This window comes from Monodon monoceros, unplaced genomic scaffold, assembly GCF_005190385.1.
Source record: "Monodon monoceros isolate NGI ecotype Baffin Bay Population unplaced genomic scaffold, NGI_Narwhal_1 Super_Scaffold_20, whole genome shotgun sequence".
Lineage (NCBI taxonomy): Eukaryota > Metazoa > Chordata > Mammalia > Artiodactyla > Monodontidae > Monodon > Monodon monoceros.
The window spans coordinates 115,578,666-115,605,851 of record NW_021703777.1 but is presented as its reverse complement, the minus strand read 5'-3'; the positions used below and the strand labels follow the sequence as shown (position 1 = coordinate 115,605,851).

Here is a 27,186-nt window from a genome sequence, read left to right as displayed (position 1 = left end):
GACATTTCTCTAATGATTAGTGATGTTGAGCATCCTTTCATGTGTTTGTTGGCAATCTGTATATCTTCTTTAGAGAAATGTCTATTTAGGTCTTCTGCCCATTTTTGGATTGGGTTGTTTGTTTTTGTGATATTGAGCTGCATGTGCTGTTTGTATATTTTGGAGATTAATCCTTTGACAGTTGCTTCATTTGCAAATATTTTCTCCCATTCTGAGGGTTGTCTTTTCGTCTTGTTTATGGTTTCCTTTGCTGTGCAAAAGCTTTGAAGTTTCATTAGATCCCATTTGTTTATTTTTGGCTTTTTTTTCCCATTTCTCTCAGAGGTGGGTCAAAAAGGATCTTGCTGTGATTTATGTCATAGAGTGTCCTGCCTATGTTTTCCTCTAAGAGTTTTATAGTGTCTGGCCTTATATTTAGGTCTTTAATCCATTTTGAGTTTATTTTTCTGTATGGTGTTAGGAAGTGTTCTAATTTCATTCTTTCACATGTAGCTGTTCAGTTTTCCCAGCACCGCTTATTGAAGAGGCTGTCTTTTCTCCATTGCATATTCTTGCCTCCTTTATCAAAGATAAAGGTGACCATATGTGCGTGGGTTTCTCTCTGAGCTTTGTATCCTGTTCCATCGATTGATTTTCCTGGTTTTGTGCCAGTATCATACTGTCTTGATGACTGTAGCTTAGTGGTATAGTCTGAAGTCAGGGAGCCTGATTCCTCCAGCTCCATTTTTCTTTCTCAAGATTGCTTTGGCTATTCGGGGTCTTCTGTGTTTCCATAGAAATTGTGAAATTTTTTGTCCTGCTTCTGTGAAAAGTGCCATTGGTAATTTGATAGGGATTGCACTGAAACTGTAGATTGCTTTGGGTAGTATAGTCATTTTCACAATGTTGATTCTTCTAATCCAAGAACATGGTACATCTCTCCATCTGTTTGTATCATCTTTAATTTCTTTCATCAGTGTCTTATAGTTTTCTGCATACAGGCATACAGGTTTTTTGTCTCCTTAGGTAGGTTTACTCCTAGGTATTTTATTCTTTTTGCTGCAGTGGTAAATGGGAGTGTTTCCCTAATTTCTCTTTCAGACTTTTCATCATTAGTGTATAGGAATGCAAGAGATTCCTGTACATTAATTTTGTGTCCTGCTACTCTACCAAATTTATTCAGTAGCTCTAGTAGTTTTCTGGTATCATCTTTAGGATTCTCTATGTATAGTATCATGTCATCTGCAAACAGTGACAGCTTTACTTCTTCTTTTCCGATTTGGATTCCTTTTATTTCTTTTTCTTCTCTAATTGCTGTGGCTAAAACTTCCAAAACTATGTTGAATAATAGTGGTGAGAGTGGGCAACCTTGTCTTGTTCCTGATCTTAAAGGAAATGGTTTCAGTTTTTCACGCTTGAGAACGATGTTGGCTGTGGGCTTGTCATATATGGCCTTTATTATGTTGAGGTAGGTTCCCTCTATGCCTACTTTCTGGAGCATTTTTATCATAAATGGGTGTTGAATTTTGTCGAAATGTTTTTCTGCATCTATTGAGATTATCATATGGTTTTTCTCCTTCAGTTTGTTAATATGGAGTATCACGTTGATTGAATTGCATATATTGGAGAATCCTTGCATTCCTGGGAAAAACCCCACTTGATCATGGTGCATGATCCTTTTAATGTGCTGTTGGATTCTGTTTGCTAGTATTTTGTTGAGGATTTTTGCATCTGTGTTCATCAGTGATACTGGCCTGTAGTTTTCTTTCTTTGTGACATCTTTGTGTGGTTTTGGTATCAGGGTGATGGTGGCCTCGTAGAATGAGTTAGGGAGTGTTCCTCCCCCCTATTATATTTGGAAGAGTTTGAGAAGGATAGGTGTTAGCTCTTCTCTAAATGTTTGATAGAATTTGCTTGTGAAGCCATCTGGTCCTGGGCTTTTGTTTGTTGGAAGATTTTTAATCACAGTTTCAATTTCAGTGCTTGTGATTTGTCTGTTCATATTTTCTATTTCTTCCTGGTTCAGTCTCAGAAAGTTGTACTTTTCTAAGAATTTGTCCATTTCATCCAGGTTGTCCATTTTATTGGTATGTAGTTGCTTGTAGTAATATCTCATGATGCTTTGTATTTCTGCAGTGTTAGTTGTTACTTCCCCTTTTTCATTTATAATTCTATTGATTTGAGTCTTCTCCCTTTTTTTCTTGATGAGTCTGGCCAATGGTTTATCTATTTTGTTTATCTTCTCCAAGAACCAGCTTTTAGTTTTATTGATCTTTGCTATCTATCACTTCCTTTATTCATTTTTCCTTTATTTCTGATCTGATCTTTATGATTTCTTTCCTTCTGCTAACTTTGGGGTTTTTTGGTTTTTCTGTCTCCAGTTGCTTTACGTGTAAGGTTAGGTTGTTTATTTGAGATTTTTCTTGTTTCTTGAGGTAAGATTGTATTGCTATAAACTTCCCTCTTAGAACTGCTTTTGCTGCATCCCATAGGTTTTGCGTCATCGTGTTTTCATTGTCATTTTTTTCTAGGTACTTTTTGATTTCCTCTTTGATTTCTTCAGTGATCTCTTGGTTATTTAGTAGTGTATTATTTAACCTCCATGTGTTTGTATTTTTCACAGCTTTTTTCCTGTAATTGATATCTGGTCTCATAGCATTGTGGTCAGAAAAGGTACTTGATATGATTTCAATATTCTTAAATTTACCAAGGCTTGATTTGTGACCCGAGATATGCTCTATCCTGGAGAATGTTCCATGAGCACTTGATAAGAAGGTGTATTCTGTTGTTTATGGATGGAATGTTCTATAAATATCAATTAAGTCCATGTTGTTTAATGTGTCATTTAAAGCTTGTGTTTCCTTATTTATTTTCATTTTGGATGATCTGTCCATTGGTGAAAGTGGGGTGTTAAAGTCCCCTACTATGATTGTGTTACTGTTGAATTCCCCTTTTATGGCTGTTAGCATTTGCCTTATGTATTGAGGTGATCCTATGCTGGGTGCATAAATATTTACAATAGTTACATCTTCTTCTTGGATTGATCCCTTGATCATTAGGTAGTGGCCTTCTTTGTCTCTTGTAATAGTCTTTATTTTAAAGTCTGTTTTGTCTGATATGAGAATTGCTACTCCAGCTTTCTTTTGATTTCCATTTGCATGGAATATCTTTTTCTATCCCTTCACTTTTAGTCTGTATGTGTCCCTGGTCTGAAGTGGGTCTCTTGTAGACAGCATATATACGGGTCTTGTTTTTGTATCCATTCAGCCAGTCTGTGTCTCTTGGTTGGAGCATTTAATCCATTTACATTTAAGGTAGGTATTGATATGTATGTTCCTATTACTGTTTTCTTAATTGTTTTGGGTTTGTTATGGTAGGTCTTTTCCTTCTCTTGTGTTTCCTGCCTAGAGAAGTTCCTTTAGCATTTGCTGTAAAACCGATTTGGTGGTGCTGAATTCTCTTAACTTTTGCTTGTCTGTAAAGGTTTTAATTTCTCCATCAAATCTGAATGAGATCCTTGCTGGGTAGAGTAATCTTGGTTGTAGATTTTTGCCTTTCATCACTTTAAATATGTCCTGCCACTCCCTTCTGGCCTGCAGAGTTTCTGCTGAAAGATCAGCCGTTAACCTTATGGGGATTCCCTTGTATATTATTTGTTGTTTTTCCCTTGCTGTTCTTAATGATTTTTCTTTCTTTGTATTTAATTTTTGATAGTTTGATTAATATGTGTCTCAGCGTGTTTCTCTTTGGGTTTATCCTATATGGGACTCTCTGCGCTTCCTGGACTTGATTGACTCTTTCCTTTCCCATGTCAGAGTGACTATAATCTCTTCAAATATTTTCACAGTCCCTTTTTTTTTCTCTTCTTCTTCTGGGACCCCTATAATTAGAATGTTCCTGCATTTAATGTTGTCCTAGAGGTCTCTGAGACTGTCCTCAGTTCTTTTCATTCTTTTTTCTTTACTCTGCTCTGCAGTAGTTATTTCCACCATTTTATCTTCCAGCTCACATATCCGTTCTTCTGCCTCAGTTATTCCACTATTGATTCCTTCTAGAGTATTTTTAAGTTCATTTATTGTGTATGCATCACTGTTTGTTTACTCTTTAGTTCTTCTAGATCCTTGTTAAATGTTTCTTGTATTTTGTTCATTCTGTTTCTGAGATTTTGGATCATCTTTACTGTCATTACTCTGAATTCTTTTTCAGGTAGGTTGCCTATTTCATCTTCATTTGTTTGGTCATGTAGGTTTTTACCTTGCTCCTTCGTCTGTAACATATACTTTTTTGTCGTTTCATTTTTTTTTTTTTTTTTTGATGGGTGGGGTTGTATTCCTGCCTTACTGGTTGTTTGGCCTTAGGTGTCCAGCGCTGGAGTTTGCAGGCAGTTAGATAGAGCTGGGTCTAGGTGTGAGATTAGGACCTCTGGGAGGCCTCGGTCTGATTAATATTCCCTGGGGTCTGAGGTTCTCTGTTAGTCCAGCGGTTTGGACTCGGAGCTCCCAGCACAGGAGCTGGAACCAAGATCCCACAAATCGGTTGCTGGGGGTTCCTCCCGTCCCCTTAGGTGTCCGTGGTCCCCCACTGGTGCCTGGTAGGTGCTCTAGTTGTGCGGAGACACGCATTCTACATCCTGCTAGTCCGCCAACTTGACTCCGCCCTTTGTAACAACTTTAAATGGAGTATAATCTAATGCATACAGATCAGGAAGCTGTCTTAGAGAACAGCATTCTCTGGCCCATTTCAGTTCCTCCTAGATCAACAAGCAGGGTGACGGCTCCGGCCCAGACCAAAGAAATCTACCACCTCGCTGAAGGCGGGGGCTCAGGTCCGGGCGACCGTGAGAGGAGGGGCCAGACCTGTCCAAGGCAACCCCTCTGAAAGCCTGAGCCAAACCTGTCCTTTAATGGGCTCCGTACATCCCAGAGCCCTCCCTTAACATAGGCCTCACCAAGCACACCGAAATGGGCAATTTTTATTAACTATTATTCAGATGTGAATTGTCCAGTAAGTACATCACCTAAATAAAACTCTGATATCTGACACTTCTCCCATTATCATCAAGAACAAATATCTGTGAAGCATTGAGTACATTCAGAGTCTGATGCTTCCTTAAGACATAAGATATAAATCATGTCCTTAGGAAACAATTGAGTTGGATGTGAACAGAGAAAATGAGGTTAAAAATGAGAATAGCTCATTGTCAGATCATAGCACCCTCAGCTGTAACACAGAATTTCAGAGGGCTTTGGAGGGAAGCTTTCTGGAGGCAGCCTCAGCCGAGAAACTAGAAGGTAGTATTTCAAGGAATGACGTGAGCAAAGGTCTTTGTAGCGTTCTACTTCAAAGGCCCATGTAAGTGATTTTAGTTCAAGTTGAGCCTATGGAATGAGAGTCTTCAGTTTTTGTCCTATAGATGGACGCATGGAAGTATTAAAAGCTTTGAGCAATGAGATAACTTGTATGTGCAAAGTAGTGTTCCAGGAAGGGAAATTTGGACTTAAGTGTCATAGACGGACTGAGGCAAGAAAACAATTAGCCATGAGATGCCAGGGCTTTCAAAGAAAGTGAGGATTTAGATGGTGAAACATAAGATATAATGTGGGGTCAGGAAGAGTGAACAAGGAATGGGAGCATGTTAATGGAACATATTAGTTTCTTATTGCTGCTGCCAAAAACTACTGGAAATTTAGTGGCTTAAAACAACACAAATGTATTATCTTATAGTTTTGGAGGTCAGAGTCCAAAATAGTTGTCACTGGGCTGACACAAAGGGTCGGCAGGGCTGTCTTTCTATGTGGAATCTCTAGAGAAGAATCTATTCTCTTGCCTTTTCCTGCTTCCACGGGCTGCCCACATCACTTAGCTTGTGGCCCCTTTCTATCTTCATAACCTGCAGCCGTGGGACTTCCCTGGCGGCCCCGTGGTTAAGACTCCACGCTTCGAATGCAGGGGGTGTAGGTTCAGTTCCATCCCTGGTCGGGGAACTATGATCCCACATGCCTCAAGGTCAAAAAAACAAAAAAAAACATAAAACAGAAGCAATATTGTAACAAATTCAATAAAGACTCTAAAAATGGTCAACATCAAAATAACAAAAAAGATCTTATAAAAAAAAAACAAAAAACCCTGCAGCTGCATCTTAAAATCTGTCTGACTCTCCTGCCTCCCACTTTCCATCATAAGAATTCTTGTGATTGCATTGGGCCCACTCAGATGATTCAGGATAATCTCCCTGTCTCCACATCCTTAACTTAATCACATCTGCAAAGTCCCTTTTGTCATTAAGGCAGCATAGTCATAGGTTCCAGGGATTGGGATGAGGACGTCTTTGGAGGCCATTCTTTTGCCTATACCACAAGGAATATGACCATAATTTGCTGATTGCCTAGGATTTGGAAGAGAGGTGGAAAAGCCTGGATTGGTCATGTCAACCCTCTCAGTTTCATTATACCTGTAAAACAGGGGTGGGCAAGAGGATGGGGGTGGGATTCCCTTCCAAGCCTAACACTCTGACTAGAATGTCAGCTCCATGAGTATAGGGATTTGTGTCTGTCTTGTTCACTACTGAGTCATCTTCATTGTCTAGAAAGTGACTGGTATATTAAAGGTACGTATTAATTATTTGTTGAGTAAAATATTTGTTGCTGAATGAATGACCGAGTCAAGAGAAAGTCTGAAAAGAGCACTGGGAAGAATTCTCCACTGGCTCCTGTCTACGTTCAGTTCTTGTTTTCCTGGTGAAGTAAGGTTTTCAGCTTAGGTTACAGATGGTCTAGAATCCTGTCATTATAATAGAGACATTCTGCAGGTGGGACAGAGGGATAGCTAAGATTTGTAGAGTTTGTTCCTTTTCTCCCTGGCTTTTAGCCTCCATGCTGAGCATCCCCTGGAACTAGGAACAGGGAAATGTATAGTAGGGATTGATGTATGGCCTCAGTAAGGGTCGGGGCAGCTGCTGACTGAAGAAGAAATTGCTCGCTGTGGCAGTGATCACTTGTCCCTGAAGCGACCAGCTGTCACGTTCCTCACTGATCACCCAGCGAGAGTCAAGTCTTGCCCTTTGCATTCCTAAAAGAACACTTGACCCTGTGAGGACATAATATTCATTTATGCTCTCAAAAGTGCCAGTGAAATAGAAAACAGAGAAGCTTCTTTGTGCTTTAAAAAAAAAAAAAAGCATAAAGTATTGGTGTTTGAGAGTACTGCAGGTAGATAGCAGGTAGGCAGAAGTGATTGGGCTTCTGATATGGAAGCTAAAATTTGTAGGGGCTTTGCCTCTCAGATATGAGGTCTGACAAATTCTTGCCATAAAAGCTGTCTTTGAAAACTGACATTTAAAAACCTTGTCTTGAAGAAAATTAATTTGTTTAAGGGAGCAGTAGATGGTAGAAGGAGGAAAGACTTTTTCTCAACACAAGGAGGCCAGGGGGTGCAGGTTTTGCTAGGCTCCTTGAAATTTGGAGAATCAAAGTCTTTTTGTCTTTTACCGTCTTATGTTACCTTGGACAAACACTATACCTTTTCTCTGATTTTTATCTGTTGTTTTTATCAGTGGTATTTTTAAAATGTTATCCAGCTAAGTATTGAGGCACATGTGAGTACCATATTTATTTTCCTGACCTAATAGTCCCTTGAAAGAACTTGCCTGGTTTTTAAAAAAATAATTAATTATATCTAAATAATCATCCCTTAAACAAATTAACCTCTAATGTCTAAATCTATAAAATTACTAGCGAGAGAAATAATTGGTCACCGAAAAGGGTGAAAAATTCTTCACTGGAAGTCTTCATTCCATGAAGTTGCCTAATGATTAATATCTTGCTCTAATGTTAGGGGGACAAAATTAAATATAGTAAAGAGCTGGTGTTCAGGGGGTACAAAGTAGGGTTTAAAGCCTGTGAACAAGACTTCTGATCAGTTTGCCAGACTGAACAGGTGCAGAACACCACCCACCTCCCCATTCTGCCAACAAGTAGAGAATAAAGTTTCACCAAAAGCGATTTTAAAAATTACAGATGAGCTCAAGAAAGGGAAATCCCCAGGTATCAGAAACAAAGAGGGGAACCCAAGGTAAGCAGTGTGAATGACCGAAGTCCAGATGGGCTTCGGAGATGTGAGATTCAGGATGGTAGGGTGAATGCCTGCGGGTAACATCTGCAGGCAGGGGTGATGTGTCCCCTCCACAGGCACGGGTGAGGGCAGGGAGGGGAAACTAAACTCCCAGGGGAAGCCTAGGTCTGTAAAGTTTCCATCCGTGGAACCAGGCCTGGAAAACTTTTCAGCAACGAGGAAAGCTTGCCTCTGCCTGCAGCTACGAGACAAAGAAGAGACACCAGTGAGTCATGAGAGTAGGGCTTGTGCCCCACAGGGTATGGAGTTCAAGTTCATGCCACCAGTGCAGTGCCAGACAAGCAGCAAGTCGCTATGCCTGACACTTCATGACTCAGGGGACTAAGGCTCCCATGGAAAACAGTCCCTGCTATGGGTGAACTTACACTCAAAACTCAGTATGTTCTAAGAGATGAAGGACAGCTGGCACTAGTATTTAAAGGAAAAAAAGAGGAAGAGGGGAAGGAGGAGGAAGAGGCGGGTCTGAGAAAAGAATCAAATAGAAATTCTCGAAATGGAGAACGGTTATTGAACTACGTGAGCAGCGTTGTATTGGTTGAAAATCGTCTTGCTTGTAGTACATTGACTCACACGGCTCCAGGTACCAACAGCACATCAATACATGCTTCTTTTAATACTGTATAATTATCTGAGAAGGTTTGCATAACAGTCTCTTTATCTGTTTTAATCTCTTCTTCCTTAAAATGAAGATTTAAAAATTTAACTCTTTTATCAAACCATGTATTAAAGACAAATAAAAACTCAAATGTCATCATTTCTGAGAAACCTTCTCTTTTATGCATATTTGGTCTCCCTTCTGTGCTCTTAACAATCTGTGGGCGCCTGTATCATCAAAGTGATCATATGTGTGCTGTAAATATATGTTTATGTATCACCCATTCTTGATTCTTGAGCTCCTTCTGGGTAGTCTTTCTCCCAGTTTTTATCACTCCTTGGTGCACAGTGGTCACCACAATATATGTTGAGTAAATGAATGAATGCTTAAAATGAAATCACCAAGTTATACTGGTAGCACTATGTATTAGACCCCAGTGACCCTCAAGAGGCTCCCATCAATTATATTCAAGTGAATGTGCCTGGCTGCAGTCCAGACGTTTTGACCTCAGACAAAAGCTTTTGTAGGCATTTTGTCATTGAGATTGGAGCATCGAGAAATCTGTTAGCCAAGAGCTAAAGAGTGTAAAATAGGTACAGGATAATTGGATGATTCTGCTTTTTAAAATCAACATCTCTTTACTCTGTCGTAGGGTGGGGAGGAAACGTGTTGAGAACAGAAAACTACATCAGACAAGAATGTATTTCTCTGTCCTTGCTCTGCTATCTTAGAAGGCCATTTTTTAGATCCATTTCTTAAAGCTATGGGCTAGAGTGAGCTGAGAAAAAACGATGGACCATTCACACAAAACTCAGGACTTTAAAGTATAACCATTTAGAGGATAATAGCTTTTTACACTGATATTATATTGTAGAAGGAGGAAACAAGTAGAATTTATAAGCAGTAAAGAGGAAGCAAAAGTAAGTTGAAGGTCTTTAAAAGACTAATAAAGTAATAACACAAACTTCAAGTTGGAACTAAATGGGTAAGTAAAATATACTTTTAAGTAGGAAGATGAGAAGGTTCTTAAAAGTCTTGCTAAATGTGTTGTGGAAACTTAAGACATATTCCCAGAGTTTAGCTCAGTCTTCTTAAGATATAGTTTATCTTTCAAACACCTTCTGATTTGAAATAAGGCTCAGTCTGTTTTTCAATAAAACTTCTTTCCACCAAAGTAAGTCTATTGAAGGTAAGATAATTTTCAAGTTCAGAAATTCCAAAAGAAGTTGGACAACATCCCTACATTAAGAATTATTTTTACCCTAATTGGTCCTCCTGCATTTTCAATTCTGTGACTGGCCATTGGTCCTATTTCATTTTTAGTAAAAGATCATTTAGCCCATTTGAAATATTATATTTAAAACCAATATAAAATGTTCGTTTAATCATATATTCTGTTTGAAATGTGATATAAATTTAATGTTTATTTTTTATTCAAAAGCCATGAAAAATATTCACATAAAAAGTGATTGCCAATAATTTCTTTCACAGGGCAGCATGAAATCCCAGAATGAAATATAGTTTGGGACCCAAGAAGTTAGAAACATTTGAACTCTTATTAGGAAAAAAGAATGTACAGAATGATACAGGACTAGTTCAGATGCTAGGGGTTGGTTTTGATTTTGTAGCTTATCGTTATTGTAAAGCACATGTAGAAATTATTCTGTAAACACGCTTTGGTGAATTTATACCAATAATTTCAGTCAGCGAAATTACCAATGTTCTCTTCTTACACCAGGTTGTTGGTGTAGCCCAGGCCATCAACAAGAAATCGGGAAATGGTGGGACATTCACCGAAAAAGATGAAAAGGTACCAAAACTTGGGTCTGGTATGATCTCAATTTAGGAAGATGCTTTCTCTTTAGAGTTGTATAGACCTCTGGTATTAGTGATTGCTGAAATTGTTGACCACAAAAACATTATGGTTTAAAATGATCCGAAATGTTCAAAAGTGTCTCTTGCCTCTGACTAAATCAGTGCTGACCTGAGTTGTGGAGTAGTTGTGGTCTTCAGTCAACAGAACCCCATCCCCACTGCCTCCTCACCGTGCCACCAGGCCTCCCCCGGGGCTGTGTGCATGTTGCGGCCATCCGGAGGGTGATACGGTGTTCTAACTCTCTCATTTACCTTTCATCACTGCTATAAAGAAATTCAACCTTACGTAAAATCCCTAAAGCACTGCTCCAAGTTCAGTGCTCCAGGTCAGCTTAAAATTAGAATTGCCTCCTGGTGAAGCAAATGCAGAATGTTTTATAAGCTTTGCACGCAGACGGTGGGGTGCCAAGGTGTGAATTCAGGCTAAATGATGTGAATTTAGCTTCAGAAAGAGTGCCGTCAGCATTATTTTATTACCCTTCTCGTCCAACTCTGAAGGAACACATTCCTCACACCACATCAACATGCTTTCCTTTTAAGGACAGAAGCCCTTAAACCTGTTTATAACTTCATTCTGTCAGTAGGTCTTGTTATTTCTCTCCTTGAATATGCAATTATATGTATATCATGGAGCCCACTGAGTTCTTCCTATTCAAGCCCATTGCTATTTCTGTCACTCCCCTGAAAATTAGTAGGAGCTTTTGGAAGACATTCCAACAAGACAGAGTTATTTTTGTCTCATGTTGTAGGCTGTGTTGGCACTAGTGTTGGTCCCTGTGTCTTAATTGCTTCAGAACATAGCAAGTACCTTTTTAAATCAGTGTAATAGACATCTAGTCTCCTATTCCGTTAATGACACCTGAGGATATTTGGTGGGGAACATGGTTCTAGATTGGCTATTTATTCCACTATTTGTTTATAGTCCATTAATGTAAACCCCTCTTGAAAGATTTGAATTCTTAGGCTGTATCATCTCTTGGCAAAATAAATTCATGATTGTGAATAAAGTATGCCATGTAAGGATTTCCTTACATCAATAATTAGTATAATTGTGAGCACATCACCTTCGTATAGTATAATGAGGGTGATAGATCATCTTTAAAATGACATATTTAAACTAATACTAAATTTGCAATTTAGTATGGGACTAATATTGGCAATATTATTGCCAGTATTCTCCTAACAAGATTGTGAGCTTTCAGTTTGCCCCAGTAATAAGTTACAGGCTATTTTTATGGTCTTAGCTGAAACCCAAGTCTTAATATCATTTAGAGACTACACCAAATTTTGCATAGATTGAATTTCAGTTTCACATGGTGTAAAGAGATCTGTGTCTCCTCTCTTTCTCTTTGCTAATTTCCAACTACTGTATGACTTTAGGAGACTGTGTTAACCGTTGTCATCTACTGGTTGTACCATTTAGCTAACAGTTGCTTTGCATCGGTTCCTAATTTTATGCAGAATAAACATTTGCGTTTCCAGATATTTATTTGAACTGTAAATATTTTTGAATGTTGTTTGTGTTTCAAGCAATATAACAAGACAGGTTATTGACAGTTCTTATTTGGCTGTTGTCTTGCCTGTTTTCTAGGACTTTGCTGCTTACTTGGCATTTTGTGGAATTGTTCTTCATAATGCTCAACTCTATGAGACTTCACTGCTGGAGAACAAGAGAAATCAGGCAAGTCTGATTATTAAAGAGAGAGTGTAGAAATTCTTTTTTAAAAAATGGTTAAATTGTTATCCAAGTTTTATATATATATATATAATATATATATAATATGTGTATTATATATTATATATATATATTTATATATATCATTAGAAATCCATACCGTGCAGATTCAATTTCTAAATATTTTAACTGTTTCTTTTAATAGTTATTTTTTCCATTTTGTATTTTCCATGAGCTGTGGCTTTATCACTGTTAACAGATGAAGATTTATTTAACTTATACCACCCTTTACTTTGCCGTTATGGTACCAGTATTTTTATGTCACTGTTTAAAGTTATTGGATGAGTTGTGCATGTAATATTAAGAGTTTTAGTTCTTATTCTATCAATTAGAGACATCATCTCTTTTTTTTTTTTCAGAATATGCTTCTGTATTTTATTATTCATATTAAAACAAAAGATACAAAATGTGAACATTATTGTAGAGAACTTCTAGAAGCATGGGAATAAGCTCAGGAAACACTGTAGAACACTGTTAGACATCATTTCTTATTTCATGCTTTATAAAATGATGATCTTAGCATCCCTCATCTCTCCTTCCCAATTACTACTCCTTACCTCTGCTTTTCCTATCTGGACTTTTTCATTTATATTGCCCACATTGATAACATATTTACAGATGGTCCTCAACTTACACTGGTTAAACTTACAATTTTCCGACTTTACGATGGTGTGAAAGCTATACACATTCAGTAGAAACCATACGTCGAATTTTTAATATTGATCTTTTCCTGGGATGGTGATATATGTCATGGCACTCTCTCATGATGCTGGGCAGTGGCAGTAGCCACAGCTCCCAGCAGCCACGCCATCATGAGGGTAAACAACCAATACACTTAAAACCATTCTGTCCCCACACAACCATTCTGGTTTTCACTTTCAGTACAGTATTCAATAAATTACATGAGATATTCAACACTTTATTATAAAATAGGCTTTGTGTTAGATGATTTTGCCCAACTGTAGGCTAATATAAGTGTTCTGAGTATGTTTAGGGTAGGCTGGGCTAAGCTGTGATGTTCAGTAGGTTGGGTGTATTAAACAGATTTTCAAATTTAAATATTTTCAACTTAACAATGGATTTATCAAGATGTAACCCCATCATAAATCCAGGAAGATCTGGTATTGTGCTACAACCATGTTTGACTTTTCTAAAGCTTTGTCTAGGTTAATTCTAAAGTTGCAGTTTAAAATAAAGTGTTTATAAGTACCATGATGTAAATGTTGTTCTTACTAATTATGTAAATGTTGTTGTTCATATTACCTTTGTTATATAACTTAGTTTTTCTTGTTGTTTCTGAAATCTCTTCTTTTTTCCTTGAACTGTTTGCTCTAGTGTAGCCTCATGTTGTTGGTCCCCCTCCCCCTGCAAACTCTCCATTATTTAGGCATTCTCTTGAGTTCTTTTTCATGGAGAATCCTCAAATTGAGGTTCTCTCTCTTTCTTCTTTCAAGCAAAACTATTTTTCCCCATGCCTGCTGCAGAGGGGTCATCATAGAACTTTCCTTCAATGTTTTCTTAGAAAGACTCCACTGGTTATCCACTGGATCCCAGAACTTTTTTTCTCAGTTTACTCCCTTGTTCTAGTGTAGCACATTCTCAGTTAACTGCTTGAGAACCTGTATTGGTGAGGTAAGCTCTCTGAGTCCTTGCATGTATGAAAATATCTATTGTACCATCCTACCAATTTGGCTGGGTATAGAATTCTGCATTGAAAAATTAGTTTCTCAGAATTTAAAGGTAGTACTGTCTTCTATTAGCATTCATATTGTTCTGATTCTTAGTGCTTTTTTTTTTTCTATAAGCTTTTTGGATTATTTATTTATTGTTGTTTTGTAACTGAATTTCACCATATGATTCTTTTTTTCATTCATCATGCTGGTACCTGGTCATTCCTTTCAGTCTGAAGACTCAAGCCCTTGGGTTTTATGTAATTCTTTTTCATTATCTCTTTTTTTTTTTTTTTTTTTTTTTTTTGCGGTACGCAGGCCTGTCACTGTTGTGGCCTCTCCCATTGCGGAGCGCAGGCCCATGGCTCACGGGCCCAGCCGCTCTGCGGCATGTGGTATCTTCCCGGACTGGGGCACGAACCTGTGTCCCCTGCATCGGCAGGCAGACTCTCAACCACTGTGCCACCAGGGAAGCCCTTCATCATCTCTTTGATAATTCATCTCCCCCACCCTTTAATTTCTCTGTTTAGAACTTATGTTAGATTGTGGACCTTCCGCCGACTTCAACTTCAGCATATTCCTGACATCTCCCTGCTCCATTTTTGCCACCCATTAATCCAGTCCTCATTTTTACAAACATACTTGTGATTCTTGTCACTTCTCTCCTGCAATCCATCACAGTCCAAACTGCTTGAAAAGAAGATAGGACTTTTGAGGTTCTTTCTTCACTTACCTCTGCAATTTCATCTCCCTAGTTCTCCTCTTTACACTCTATATTCTCATAAAATTTGATCAAAACTTGCAATATGCTACTTTCTCTCAATTCAGTTCTTTTTGATTGAGATATTTTCCTTCCCCACTTAACCTGAACAATTCCTGCTCATCTTTCAGGCCTCAGCAAGGATAGTATCACCTCCAATAAATTTTCTATAATACCCTTTCTCCCCCGCTCCTTGCACAAATATTTTGTGAGACTAGATGAAATCCTGTGTAAGTAAAGAAAAGAGAAATTATCAGGAAGAACACAAAAGGAACTCTTAAAACTTTGTTTATTTTGGACAATATTTGCTGTGGTCTGTGAAAATGTTGGCAATGTTGATAAATGTTGATCTCAGAAGTTTGGATCACCAAAAACAACAGTATATTTTATGTATCAGACACTGTTCAAAATGCTTTATAAATGTTAACTTATTTAGTCCTCACAACAGCTCCATGATTTTGGTACTATTATTATCCCCATTTTCAAGAAACTTGCCCTAGATCACAAAGCTAGCAGGAGGGGAAGCCGGGATTAAAAACGGTTGGCTTTGGCTTCAGAGTCTGTGATCGTAACCAGTGTACTAATTGTACTAACAACCAACAGGGAAATTTTGTTAGTAAGCAGAGACTTATGTATTTAACACTTGAATGGGAACTTGGTTGTAACTTGTTAGATTATATGTAAACAATTTACAGCCCATATAAATCATTGTATTGCTTTAATAATTACAAACAGTTACTAATAGTAAGCTCTTAATTGTTTTGTCCAGGTGCTGCTTGACCTTGCTAGCCTAATTTTTGAAGAACAACAATCATTAGAAGTAATTCTAAAGAAAATAGCTGCCACTATTATCTCTTTCATGCAGGTGCAGAAATGCACCATTTTCATAGTGGATGAAGATTGCTCCGTGAGTACAGAGTATGACTTTTTTATTTTTAGAAAGACAAAAATTTATATTCCTTAAAACACTGCTTTAAACCTCAGGTTGGCCTCAGAACTCTCTCTCAAATCCAACTGAATATGGTTGTTTATGTAAAGCCAATCCAAGTATGAGCTGTTCTGGTTGAAAAGGGGTAGAGGTGAGGTTGGAGGATGCCTTCAGTGCACCCTTTCACCTTGTTGACCCTCCACTAAGTATTACAGTTACCATTGGTAATGTCAGTGTGTTGCTTTTGTCAATGGCTACACTACCTTGATGGAGAAATACATTGTCACTACAGTGTGCAGACCTTTTTTGGTTGAGAATAGTTGTGCTCTATTGCTATGAACAGGTAGACCACCTTCTGAATGGGTTGGCTATAAAAATTTCTTTTCACCAGCGATTATGTAGAAACCAAAAGGCATGGCCCAATGGAGGCAATGCTGCTAAAGGTACCTATTAGTCCCAAATTCTTTTTTTTTTTTTTTTGTGGTACGCGGGCCTCTCACCGCTGTGGCCTCTCCCGTTGCGGAGCACAGGCTCCAGACGTGCAGGCCCAGCGGCCATGGCCCACGGGCCCAGCCGCTCCGCGGCACGTGGGATCTTCCTGGACCGGGGCATGAACCCGCGTCCCCTGCATCGGCAGGCGGACCCTCAACCACTGCACCACCAGGGAAGCCCAGTCCCAAATTCTTTACCCACCGTGGAAAGCCACTAAACTGTTCTGATTGGTAGATTTCAAGCCATGGATTTGTAATGTAAAGAGACAGGATGTGTGTGTAAAGATGGAGTGTTCTTATACAGTGCTGGTTACTTCTAGACAGGCCAACTGAGTTTGCTGTTAGCATCAGGGCCTTTAGCCCAAGGTTGTTTTCTTTTATGCAGTTTCTTTTCCTTCTTAACCAATGAACCACTGTTTTTGGTATATTTCTTTTTGATGTAGTTGTTTGCTTCCTTTTTCATTTAGACCCTGAGAACAGGCTCTTCATTGGTGGCTTAGGAAAAAGAATGGGAATTCTCAAGTGTATAAAGTCAATTACAGTCCACATATGATATCTGAATTGATGGTTTTTTGGGAAGTAGAATAATAAAAGATATTTAAAACTTATATTTTTAATTATTTTATTAGATAGTAAGATCGTACTGTGTGATGCAACATTATCTGAATCATCGTGTGTGTGTGTGTGTGTGAGAGAGAGAGATTCTCATTAATAGGAAATCAAATAAGAATTCACTATGCTATGAGATAGTATTCTCATGGATATTATTTAATATTTTCAATCAGTTATAAGCTCCTTAATATAGAGATAATTACAAGATTGGAACTATCCTTTTACAGTTCAGGTCAGAACTCTTTAATGCAGTATGTCAGTTTATCATTTTTGCTCTGTGACCTGCTCTTTGGCATTTAATTTTTGAAAGTTATACATAAGGGCACTCCTTTTTTTTAGACAATTTAAATATCACTTTAATTAACATTCAGCTCATCCAGTTAACCCCTATCACGGCAGCAGTTGACTGGTGTCAGTGTTGCTTTAAAATATAGCTCAGCAGTATTGCCCATTAATATTTTTGCTCGCTTTTTAATGACTTAATTTGGTGGGTGTAGCAATTAAGTGACTTGATGTTCATTTATACTGTAATTATTTTTTGATTAAAAATATTTCAACACATGAGCAAAAATCCAAATGTGAACAAGAAAAGAAATGTACTTAGTTCTTCTGTCCCCAAATTAAACTGATATCATTGTTTTATTTGTGTTTCCTTCTAATTTTTTATTCAGTTGTAAATATAGTATGGGTTCAAATGTGTATTTTGCTTTTCAATTTAACTTCAAAAATACTTCTCTGTGTTGTTAAAATCTTCATAATTTAATGATCTCATAAAATATTACTGAATTAGGTGTCTTTTCAAAAGACCCAACAATAGCAATCAATGTATGCATAAAAGCTAAAACTTGAGGATTTTGAATAAATATAGAGAAAATCTGAAGCTAATTATTTATTAACAGCTGGCAGAAGAACAAAAACTCAAATAAGCATTTTTGCAAGTCAGTATCAGAAACAACAGCAGCATGTTCTAAGTAATAGGAGGTAGACTTGAGGATGTTGTGAGCACTTAGGTCAGTTTTGTCTGAAAAAGTGAAAAGAAATTGCGAGGATTGGTGACTTCAGTCAGTTCCACAGGCTCATATGTCTGTATTTAGATAGTTTTCATTATATTCTCAAACTTATTTCTCGGTCTGTGTCGTTGCTCTGTTTTCAGGATTCTTTTTCTAGTGTGTTTCACATGGAGTGTGAGGAATTAGAAAAATCGTCAGATACTTTAACAAGGTAAGAAAACTTAATTATCTGTCTGTGTTTATCACAAGTGTGTAATTCTGGCTACATAGTTATTTCACGACCTATTTAACTTAAGGCATAGAAGCTACACCTGCTTTTTTCCTCCCACAAATAATTTCATTTGTGAAAATACTTTATTATTTGATGTTATATGTCCAGGGTTTTTTCCACTGCATTTGACATGTTGGAGAATTCTTTCATAGAGTGAATGGTGTCACAATTAGTATAGGCCTGGGTACAGTGTGTTTTGTGAACTGACTTATTTAAGACCCACAAGTACTATATTTCAATTATATTTTTTCATTGCATATTAGACCCTCACTGGAAATTTGACAGGCTTCGGAACACATTTTTTTCTATGAGTCTATTCTGCTTTGGAATCAGCCATAGGATTTAACTAACACCAGAAGGAAGCCTGTGATCTCAGTCACACCAATACATGTACCCTATGGCTAGAATCAGACCAGATCTCTATTGTAGTTCATTTCTTTTTCATGTTTTTTTTTTTTAATTTTAAAATTAGTATTCGTTTTTTGGTGGTTGTTAACTGGTACGCAGGAACAATAGAAAGTATTAACATATCAAGGTTATACTTGTTACTGGCCCAATTGTATATTTGCTTTCTGAAGAATTTTAAAAAGGATTTAGAGTAAATTACCAAGTGTCCTTGTCATATTTCCTTTTGCACCCTTAGCAAAACAGTGGTGGTTTTTGCTTAAGCAATAAAATAGTCTAAGGAATATAAGTCTGCCAGGGTAAAGCGTCAGGAATTCTTGGGCATAATGCTGGTTTTATCACATTATTCCTTATTCATTTGTTTCAAATTATTTCACTCCCTAAAATAATTTGTGTCAATTTATATTACTCCTAATTATTGATATTATAACCGAAAAGCCTCATATGATCATGGAAATAGAACATTATTTTAGCTTTACTATTTGACATTAAAGTTCCAGATTTTTTACTCTTCAGTTGACTTATCAGAGAATTATTTCATATAGGTGAGTGATGCCACAGTTAGTACTGTCCTCAGTAACCAAGCTCCTTGGTGGTGATACTTCAAAAATAACCTCTGTGCAAATCTAAACTATAGAACATTCTATAGGATAACTGGCCTGGTCTCTTCAAAAAGTCCATGTCATTGAATAAAATGGAGGCAGGGACTGTTCCCAGACCTAACAGCCAAATGCAGTATGTGAACCTTGATTAGATCCTGGTTAAAAACAAATAGCTCTCAAAGACATTTGTTAAGCCAGTTGGAAATCTGAATATGGACTGGATACTAGGTGTTGGTGGGGAATTATGCGTACCTTTTCTTTGGAATTAGGAAGATATTGTGGTTCGTAGGAGAATGTTCTTATTTTTAGGAGATTCAGGCTGGTGTATTTAAGGATGAAGTGTTATGATGTCTGCACCTTAGTTTAAAATGGTCTGCCAGGGCGGGGGTGGGGGTGATAAATTAGAAGGTCAAGGCTAACATATACACACTACTAAATATAAAATAGATAACCAGCAAGGATCTACTGCATAACACAGGGGCCTATACTCAATATTTTGTCATAAACTATAAGGGAAAAGAATCTGAAAAAGGGAAAAGAATCAGTTATACATATATATGTATATGTATAACTGAATCACTGTGCTGTACACCTCAAACTAACATGACATTGTAAATCAACTATACTTCAATTAAAAATTCCCAACAAAAAATAAAATAAAATACGGTTCAGCCAAAAATAAATAAGTAGATATATCTAAATTAATGTATTTAAACACATAAATGTTTGCACACACATATATAGATATAGCAAATGTGGCAAAACATTAAAAATTGTTGAATTTAGGAATAGGATATTCATTTTACTTTCAACTTTCTTATGTATTTCAAAAGTTCATCATAAAAAATTGGAAGAAAATGTTTGTGATAAAAACTTGGAAACAAAGTAAAATGAAAATCACCTCTGTAGATCATATAAAGTGCCTGAGTTTGCAACTGCAAGAACAAAATACTTAAGTGCACAGCCTGGTTTTGTTCCGACCCTCCTAATTAAGACTGACCCCATGGATCAGTGTGAGGTCTGCAGAAGCTGTCTTCTGCCCTCTGTACCCTTTCCTTTCTTCTCTTAACTTTTCTCGCATTTCCTGTCCTCTTCCGTGTTTCCCATCAAGATGGAGAAACTGTTGACTACAGTGATTTAGAGTTGTTAGTTTAAGTGATTATATTTAAATCAAAACTCATTTCAAGACTGTTATTTTAACAATATGATTATTTTAACAATATGAAAGACCTTTTCTTCTATTAAAAGAATTTCAGGAATTAGCAAAGGAGCAAGTGTAACTTGGGGGCAGGTGAGGAATGGGTTTGACTCAGAAGGTACACCTAACTTAGGCCTTGACTGGTGACTTGGGCGTGGGATGGGTAGTCAGGGTACATAAACCATGGTATCTGTACCCAGAGATTTTCTGCTACGCTGGAGTTTTTGGTTCACAAAGTTAGAACAGAATAGCTGATCTTTATTTCCCTCTTGGCATTGCTGGTAGTGAACTGAAGTTTATATCCCGTCTCCACATCTATTCTTTTCTAAGCTTCTGTGTGTATATTTTCTGGCATATTTGACATTGTTTTAGTTGAAATTGAATCCTTTTTGAATATGTGATAATATGCACATGTCCTGGAGAGTATGTATGTATCTTTCTTAAATACTGGTATTGGGCTATACGGCCTAGGTCAGTTATGAAGTCTTATTCTTAGGAGGAGCATTAATAGATACTATTTTGATTTTATGATACCATACATTTTTGTTGCTTTTTATAAAGAACATTTTAGAAAGTTTCTAAACCTGTAAATATTTGATTATTTTACTATTTGGCTTGAATAATAAATTGCTATATAGACAAATAAAAAAAGAAATATATACATGTATATTTATGAATTTACATATATCCAGAGGACAGTAGGAAAATCAGTATGATAATGCATATTAAATGTATAAAATGATGGGAATTCCCCGGCTGTCCAGTGGTTAGGACTCAGCACTTTCACTGTTGGGGCCTGGGTTTGATCCCTGGTCAGGGAGCTAAGATCCTGCAAGCCGTGCAGCGTGGCCAAAAAGAAAAATATTTATATAAAATGATGAATTATCTACATTTACCTTTGAATATTTGTATAGCAGCATATGCCTGTGTAATTTTATTTTATGTATTCACATTTGATTTTTGTTGTGAAGTCAGACAAGTCCTCTTATTTCTCTGATAGCCGAACAAGCCCGTGACTTGGTATGATAGTGACCTCTACTGGTCAATATGCATTAAAAAAAAAACTGAGGTCCTACTATATATATATTTAAGTCTTAGTATTTATTTATTTATTTCATCTTGATCTTTTGTTAGCACTTTTACTTTGTTTCTGATGAATATCACGTTCCTTCTCTGTAGGAAAAATGGAAGATATCTTTCCACTTTTAAAAATTATACCAAGACAGTCTTAGTATAAAGATTGTTTTATAAAGGATAAATAGGTCAGTGTGGTTACCTTAAAAGAGACTAATTTACATGGATCATTTAAACTGATTCATTAACTGATTTTACAGTAATGAAAATTATTCAACACCAGTGCCTTACATTAGCTAATAGTTAGCCTTTATTATAATGATGCAATAAAAGTCCTCTTAGTGATGTAAATATGGTTTTATTTTAATAAAATTAGATTTCAGGCTTAATTTTGTGAAAACTCCGAATTAAAATGGTGTTTAGTAACTTCAGCTTTTTGAAGGACTAACTGGTATTGACACTTGACCAGCAGATTCTGTATTATGTTTCTAAAATTGCTTATTGATAGAATTTAGGCCTCTCCAATTCTCACTATTAAACACTTTGTCAATCCAAGCACTCTTCCATGAGATGAAGTGCTAGGCAATTTGATGATGTTAGCAGTAAGCAAATCATCCTTTTTAGGCAGTTATGTATCAGTTAGGTACTTTTCCAGCCAACCCACTAACTGCCTTTTATAAATTAAAATAATGTATTGAAGACAGTTTTGAAAGAACTGTTTACACTTAATATTTTGAAATGTTAAGTATAAAAATAAAAAATATTCAGGGTGAACATTACACATAATTTTTAGAATCATATCATCACTGGGATAAAGCACAGTAAACTGTTGGAGTTTGGGTCACCCAGGAATTCAGAAGGGAAGCTCATTTCCAGATGGTGGGAGGTTTTAGAGTTTCTATGCTTCGATTCAAATGAAAAAGTGAGTGTGATGGGGTACAGTTTATGTTAGCTCTTAATTTTAAGAAATAGGTATTTTAGTGCTATAATTCCATATCAGTTAACTTCATGTTAATTTTAAATGCACATTTTGTCATAAAATGACAAATACATAGAATTACTCCTTTAAACTCACTTTCTTGGAATACATATACCAGTTAATACTTATTAGTTATAACGATATTGGAAAACAATTATAGTTAAATACAGTAACACCCACTATTTTTAAAATAGTAGAAAGGTTTTTACTACTTTAAAAAATCGTAGATACAGAGTGTAAGAGTATAGACTCTGAAATCAGACTGATTGTATTTAAACTTAAGTTCCACCACTTACTAGCTATAGTGCTTTGTGTGAATTATTTAACCTCTCAAAGCCTCAGTTTCTTCATCTGTAAAATGGAGATACTGATGGCAGGATTGTAGAAAGGACCAAATGAGTTAATGCACATAAAATGCTTCAGAAAATTTCCAGCACATAGTAAGTAGTCAGTAAGTGTTAGTATTTCTGTGTCTCTTTGATGTGTTATTTCTGTCTTTGGTTCACATAACCTGAAGTGATTCCCATTTACATCTAAAAGCACAGAAGTTTCTCAGTGTTTCCAAGCTTCGTGTCCCTGACTGTCTTCCCAAGGATGTACTCACGTACACCTCCCTCGATATCCACTGTGCAAAAAACCTTAGAGGTCTGAGTTAGCCCAGGCCTTCCAAGAAGCAGATGCCAAGACTAGATTAAATGTGTAAGACATTTATTAGGGGAACCCCATGTGAGAGTAAAGGGGGAGGGAACTGGGAGGGGATGAGAGAGCCGTGAGCTCCCCACACAAGTCTGACCCAGAGTGAAAGAGAGGGTAAAGAAGGAAAGAGCATTGTGTGGAAGTGTCTTAGGCAGCCGAGCAGTTCTAAGGAAAGTTTGGCCAGGCTGTTGGGGAGTTCTGTAGCCAAAGCATCCTGGGTCTCCCAAGCCTGGGCTACCTTAGTGCCCCTGCTGTGTGTGCTCCATCTTTTTCCAGGAGCAGCCCTGGGAAGTGTGTCTGCAGTACAAACACAGTCCTGGGTTTCAGAGCACAGTGACTAGAGACACTGGTCATTTAGGTCTCCTGCAGTTGTAGGTCTGAGAGGCACATTTGCAAGACTACCAGAATATTCCTGTTATTTAAAGGAAGATCCTATCCCTTTGCATTGCACTTTCAAAATCATCCACTACCTGTCCTAGCATCTTCAGCCTGAAACCATCACTTTATTCCTAACAATCTGTATCTGTTTAATGTTTCCCAAATATACCTAGAACTCTTCCATTTCAGCAATGTTTTTATACTGTTTTTCACCCTCCTTTTCATTCTTGACGTCTTTCTATGCATCCTTAAATCTTACCAGCCTTTTGCGCATTTCCCTAATACCCCGTCTTCTCCAACCCACTCCACCAAGGAGTTATCTGTCCATCTTCTCCACATGTGGTGCTTTCATTGTTACCAATTGTATTAGTCAGGATTAGGTTTGAGTGTGAATCATAAAAACCCAAAGTAAAAATAGCTTAAATAAGAATGCAATATTATTACTCTCTCCTGTAAAGACCCAGAGGCAGGCAGCTCAGGCTCTGTGTTGCTGCTCTGTTCTACAAAGGCCTCAGGGACCCAGGTACCTGCAGGCTTTCTACTCTGCATCTCTAGGGAGTGGCCCTTCCCTTCCAGGGTCCAGGATGCAGCTCCAGCCTTCATATCCACGTTTCAAATGGTAGGATGGGGGGCAGGGAAAGAAGGGGCAGAGAGCATGCCTCAGCTGCCTTTTAGGTAAGCTTTCTAGAAGCAGTCACATTTCCTGTTGCCTAGAACTTACATCGTCACATGATGATCCCAAGCCACTGGGGTGGCTGATAAATGTAGTCTTTATCCTCAGCGGCCATGTGTCTAGATAAAGAGAAAGGGAGAAGACTTACTGAGGGACAGCTGGGGGCTTCTGCACTAGACTCTGCTCAAAGAGGACATGCAACTAGACACTGTATTATTATTCATTCTCTGTCACAGTCCTCTACGAGATTACAAGTGCCTTGTGACAGCTACTGACCTCTAGAAGTTTGTCTCCCCATGATGCTAAGGGTGCCTCTCATGGACGAAGTGCTCAGTCTTTTGTTATTGAGGGGAGGAAGTAAAAATTTATTAGCACTTTTTACAGAGTAAGAAATAAGATGCTATCACATAACCTTAATAAATCTAATACTAATTTTTCACTAAAGTAACCATCAGGAAAACTTAAAATTTTCAGGGAATTGAAAAAAGAGTTAGGTTTCTATTGATTTAAAAGTAATTTTAATACTCCTGCTTCTCTGTATCAGTGCCTATACATATGAATTTATGACCTCTGGCAAGTTGCTTAACTATTTGGGTTTCATCTGTCTCCCACTGTTGACATAACGATGATGATAAGAACAATAAAAGTCATCATCATCGTCATCATTTTAAAAGAGGTTTGGACAAAGATATCCTCTCCAGTGTGTTTCTTTCTCTCTGTAACTACCTTTTCATTTTTCTTATCTTTACTGCAGTTTCTTGTTCTCTTTTCGTGAGACTTTTGCTGTCCATGAAATATTTGTGGTTTTAAAATAGTTTTGTTAACCTACATCCTACACTTATAACCTTTTCTTGGGATTCTACCCAAATAATATGCATGAAATAGAAACCCAGGAATGTCCTAGGTCTGATGTGTCTGACATTTCGCATGCCTTCCCACATTATCAATCTAGGCTCAGAAAATGTTAAGTCTGAAGTTCATGTATTCCTGTGTTACTATTGTCATTTCCCTTTCATTCTTTATCACTTGTATATAATACTGGACATACGGTCAGTACCTGATTTGACCAAATTACTATTAACCTAAAATGTACAGCAAAGAAAGGAAAGACTCGATTATCTTGGCCAGGAATGAGGCCACGACTTCAGGAATCTTTGTGGAATCACAGTGATTGAGAACATCATTTGAAACCACTGTCCTAGAAGCAGTTTGGCAGGCTGAGTGAGAAGGATGGAAGACGGGAAAAGATTAGCACTTGGAGAACTCAGACCAAGTGGACATTTTTCCTGAGGCACATATTTTATTTTGAAATGTCTCCCACTATTAGACTTTCCTATTTTCTTCAGTTAGTGATCTTACAGTTAATACAGGCACATACTTATAGCTGGAGTAAATTTCTATAACTTGACCCTCTTTGCGGAATTCATCCCCATCACCAAGGAACATAGGAAGTTTCCTGATGAAAAGATGCGTTCTGTTCTGTTTTCCCAACTCCATTACTGGCACTGCACTTATGAACCCTGTGACATCAGGTTAACCTTTTATGATCAACCTATTAAGCAAGAAACTGGGAAAATGTTGTAAGTTCAAAAAATGTTTTTTCAATTTAAAGCAGAAAAAAGAAGAGAGAAGAGCTTAATAAAATTCTTCTAGGCCTGCTTGATTTTTCCCTTGGTCTGAAATGTGTAAAAGATTGTTTTATTGGAATGGATAGACTAAATAAATAACTGAGGAAGTAAAAACAGACACTAGACTTTAGTCATTCTGTAATCTGATGAGACATAGGGAAAATTCATATGGATTTTAAACAGCACAAAAATCAACATGCCCATTAACAGTGGTAATAAGATTACTTAATGACATTTTAAACTTGTTTTAGATAGCTGAAAAATTGTGGGTCTTTGTTTTTTCAAAGCATTTCAGTTATAGTAACTACCAAAGTTGTAAATCATCAAATATGTTTAAAGCTGCATTTTCCAACTAAGATATATACACTTTGCTCTATAATTTAAGACTGGTATGTTTCTCTTATAATCATCTATTTGACTCTGTTTTGCCTGCGTTTTTTCACTGCACAGAAAGAACTCATCTCTGTTATCTCCACAGGGAACGTGATGCGAACAGAATCAATTACATGTATGCTCAGTATGTCAAAAATACTATGGAACCACTTAATATCCCAGATGTCAGTAAAGATAAAAGATTTCCCTGGACAGTAAGTAACCCAATTTTAGACTTGGAGCTTGAAGGCTGTTTTCCTATCAGATCTGCACTTAAACTAGTTACTCTATTTTTTTTTAATTTTTAAAATTTATTTATTTATTGATTTTTGGCTGCATTGGGTCTTCATTGCTTTGTGTGAGCTTTCTCTAGTTGTGGTGAGCGGGGGCTATTCCTCGTTGCGGTGTGTGGGCTTCTCATTGTTGTGGCTTTTCTTGTTGCAGAGCACGGGCTCTAGGCACGTGGGCTTCAGTAGTTGCAGCATGTGGGCTCAGTAGTTGTGGCTCACAGGCTCTAGAGCACAGGCTCAGTAGTTGTGGCACACGGGCTTAGTTGCTCCGAGGCATGTGGGATCCTCCCGGGCCAGGGCTCGAACCCGTGTCCCCTGTATTGGCAGGTGGACTCTTAACCACTGCGCCACCAGGGAAGTCCCAAACTAGTTACTCGTAACTGAAGGACTGGCCCTAGAATTGGCTCTTTGGGAGTGATCTGTGCTTTCCGTGATCTGAGGAAGGAGAATAAAACAGCTTATAATATCTGTTGAGAGGTTATCAGCTGTACTTGAGTACTTTTCTCTGTACTTTTACTAGTTTTTTAAACATGTATTAATGAACTATCATAAACTAATTTTGAGGTAATTTAACTATTACCTACTTAATGACATTCTTTAGATAGTTTGGCTGGAGTTCCTGAGTTTACCCTCAACAGTTAAGTTTCATATGGCTTAAATGCCTATAATTGGTAATCTACCACAGTGAACAGCTCTGTGGAAAACTGAGTATCTGTTTTCCTCGAGAGCAAAGCTACAAGGGTCAGTTTCTCAGACACTGAAAACTTTGAATTCTAGTATTTTTTCTCATCTAACTTCAGAAAAGCATTGCAGTTTGAGGCAGCTGCCTTGACTT

General features: G+C 37.4%; 1 protein-coding gene across 1 annotated transcript in view; it reads left to right on the top strand.

The window, feature by feature from the left end:
• Positions 1-27,186, top strand: part of PDE5A (phosphodiesterase 5A) — a 137,798-nt gene that overhangs the window by 47,036 nt on the left and 63,576 nt on the right. The window contains exons 4-8 of the mRNA XM_029234643.1: positions 10,443-10,514; positions 12,171-12,260; positions 15,514-15,651; positions 17,929-17,996; positions 26,168-26,276. Of these exons, the coding sequence (XP_029090476.1) occupies positions 10,443-10,514; positions 12,171-12,260; positions 15,514-15,651; positions 17,929-17,996; positions 26,168-26,276 (477 nt within the window). The remainder of the gene's footprint in view (positions 1-10,442; positions 10,515-12,170; positions 12,261-15,513; positions 15,652-17,928; positions 17,997-26,167; positions 26,277-27,186) is intronic.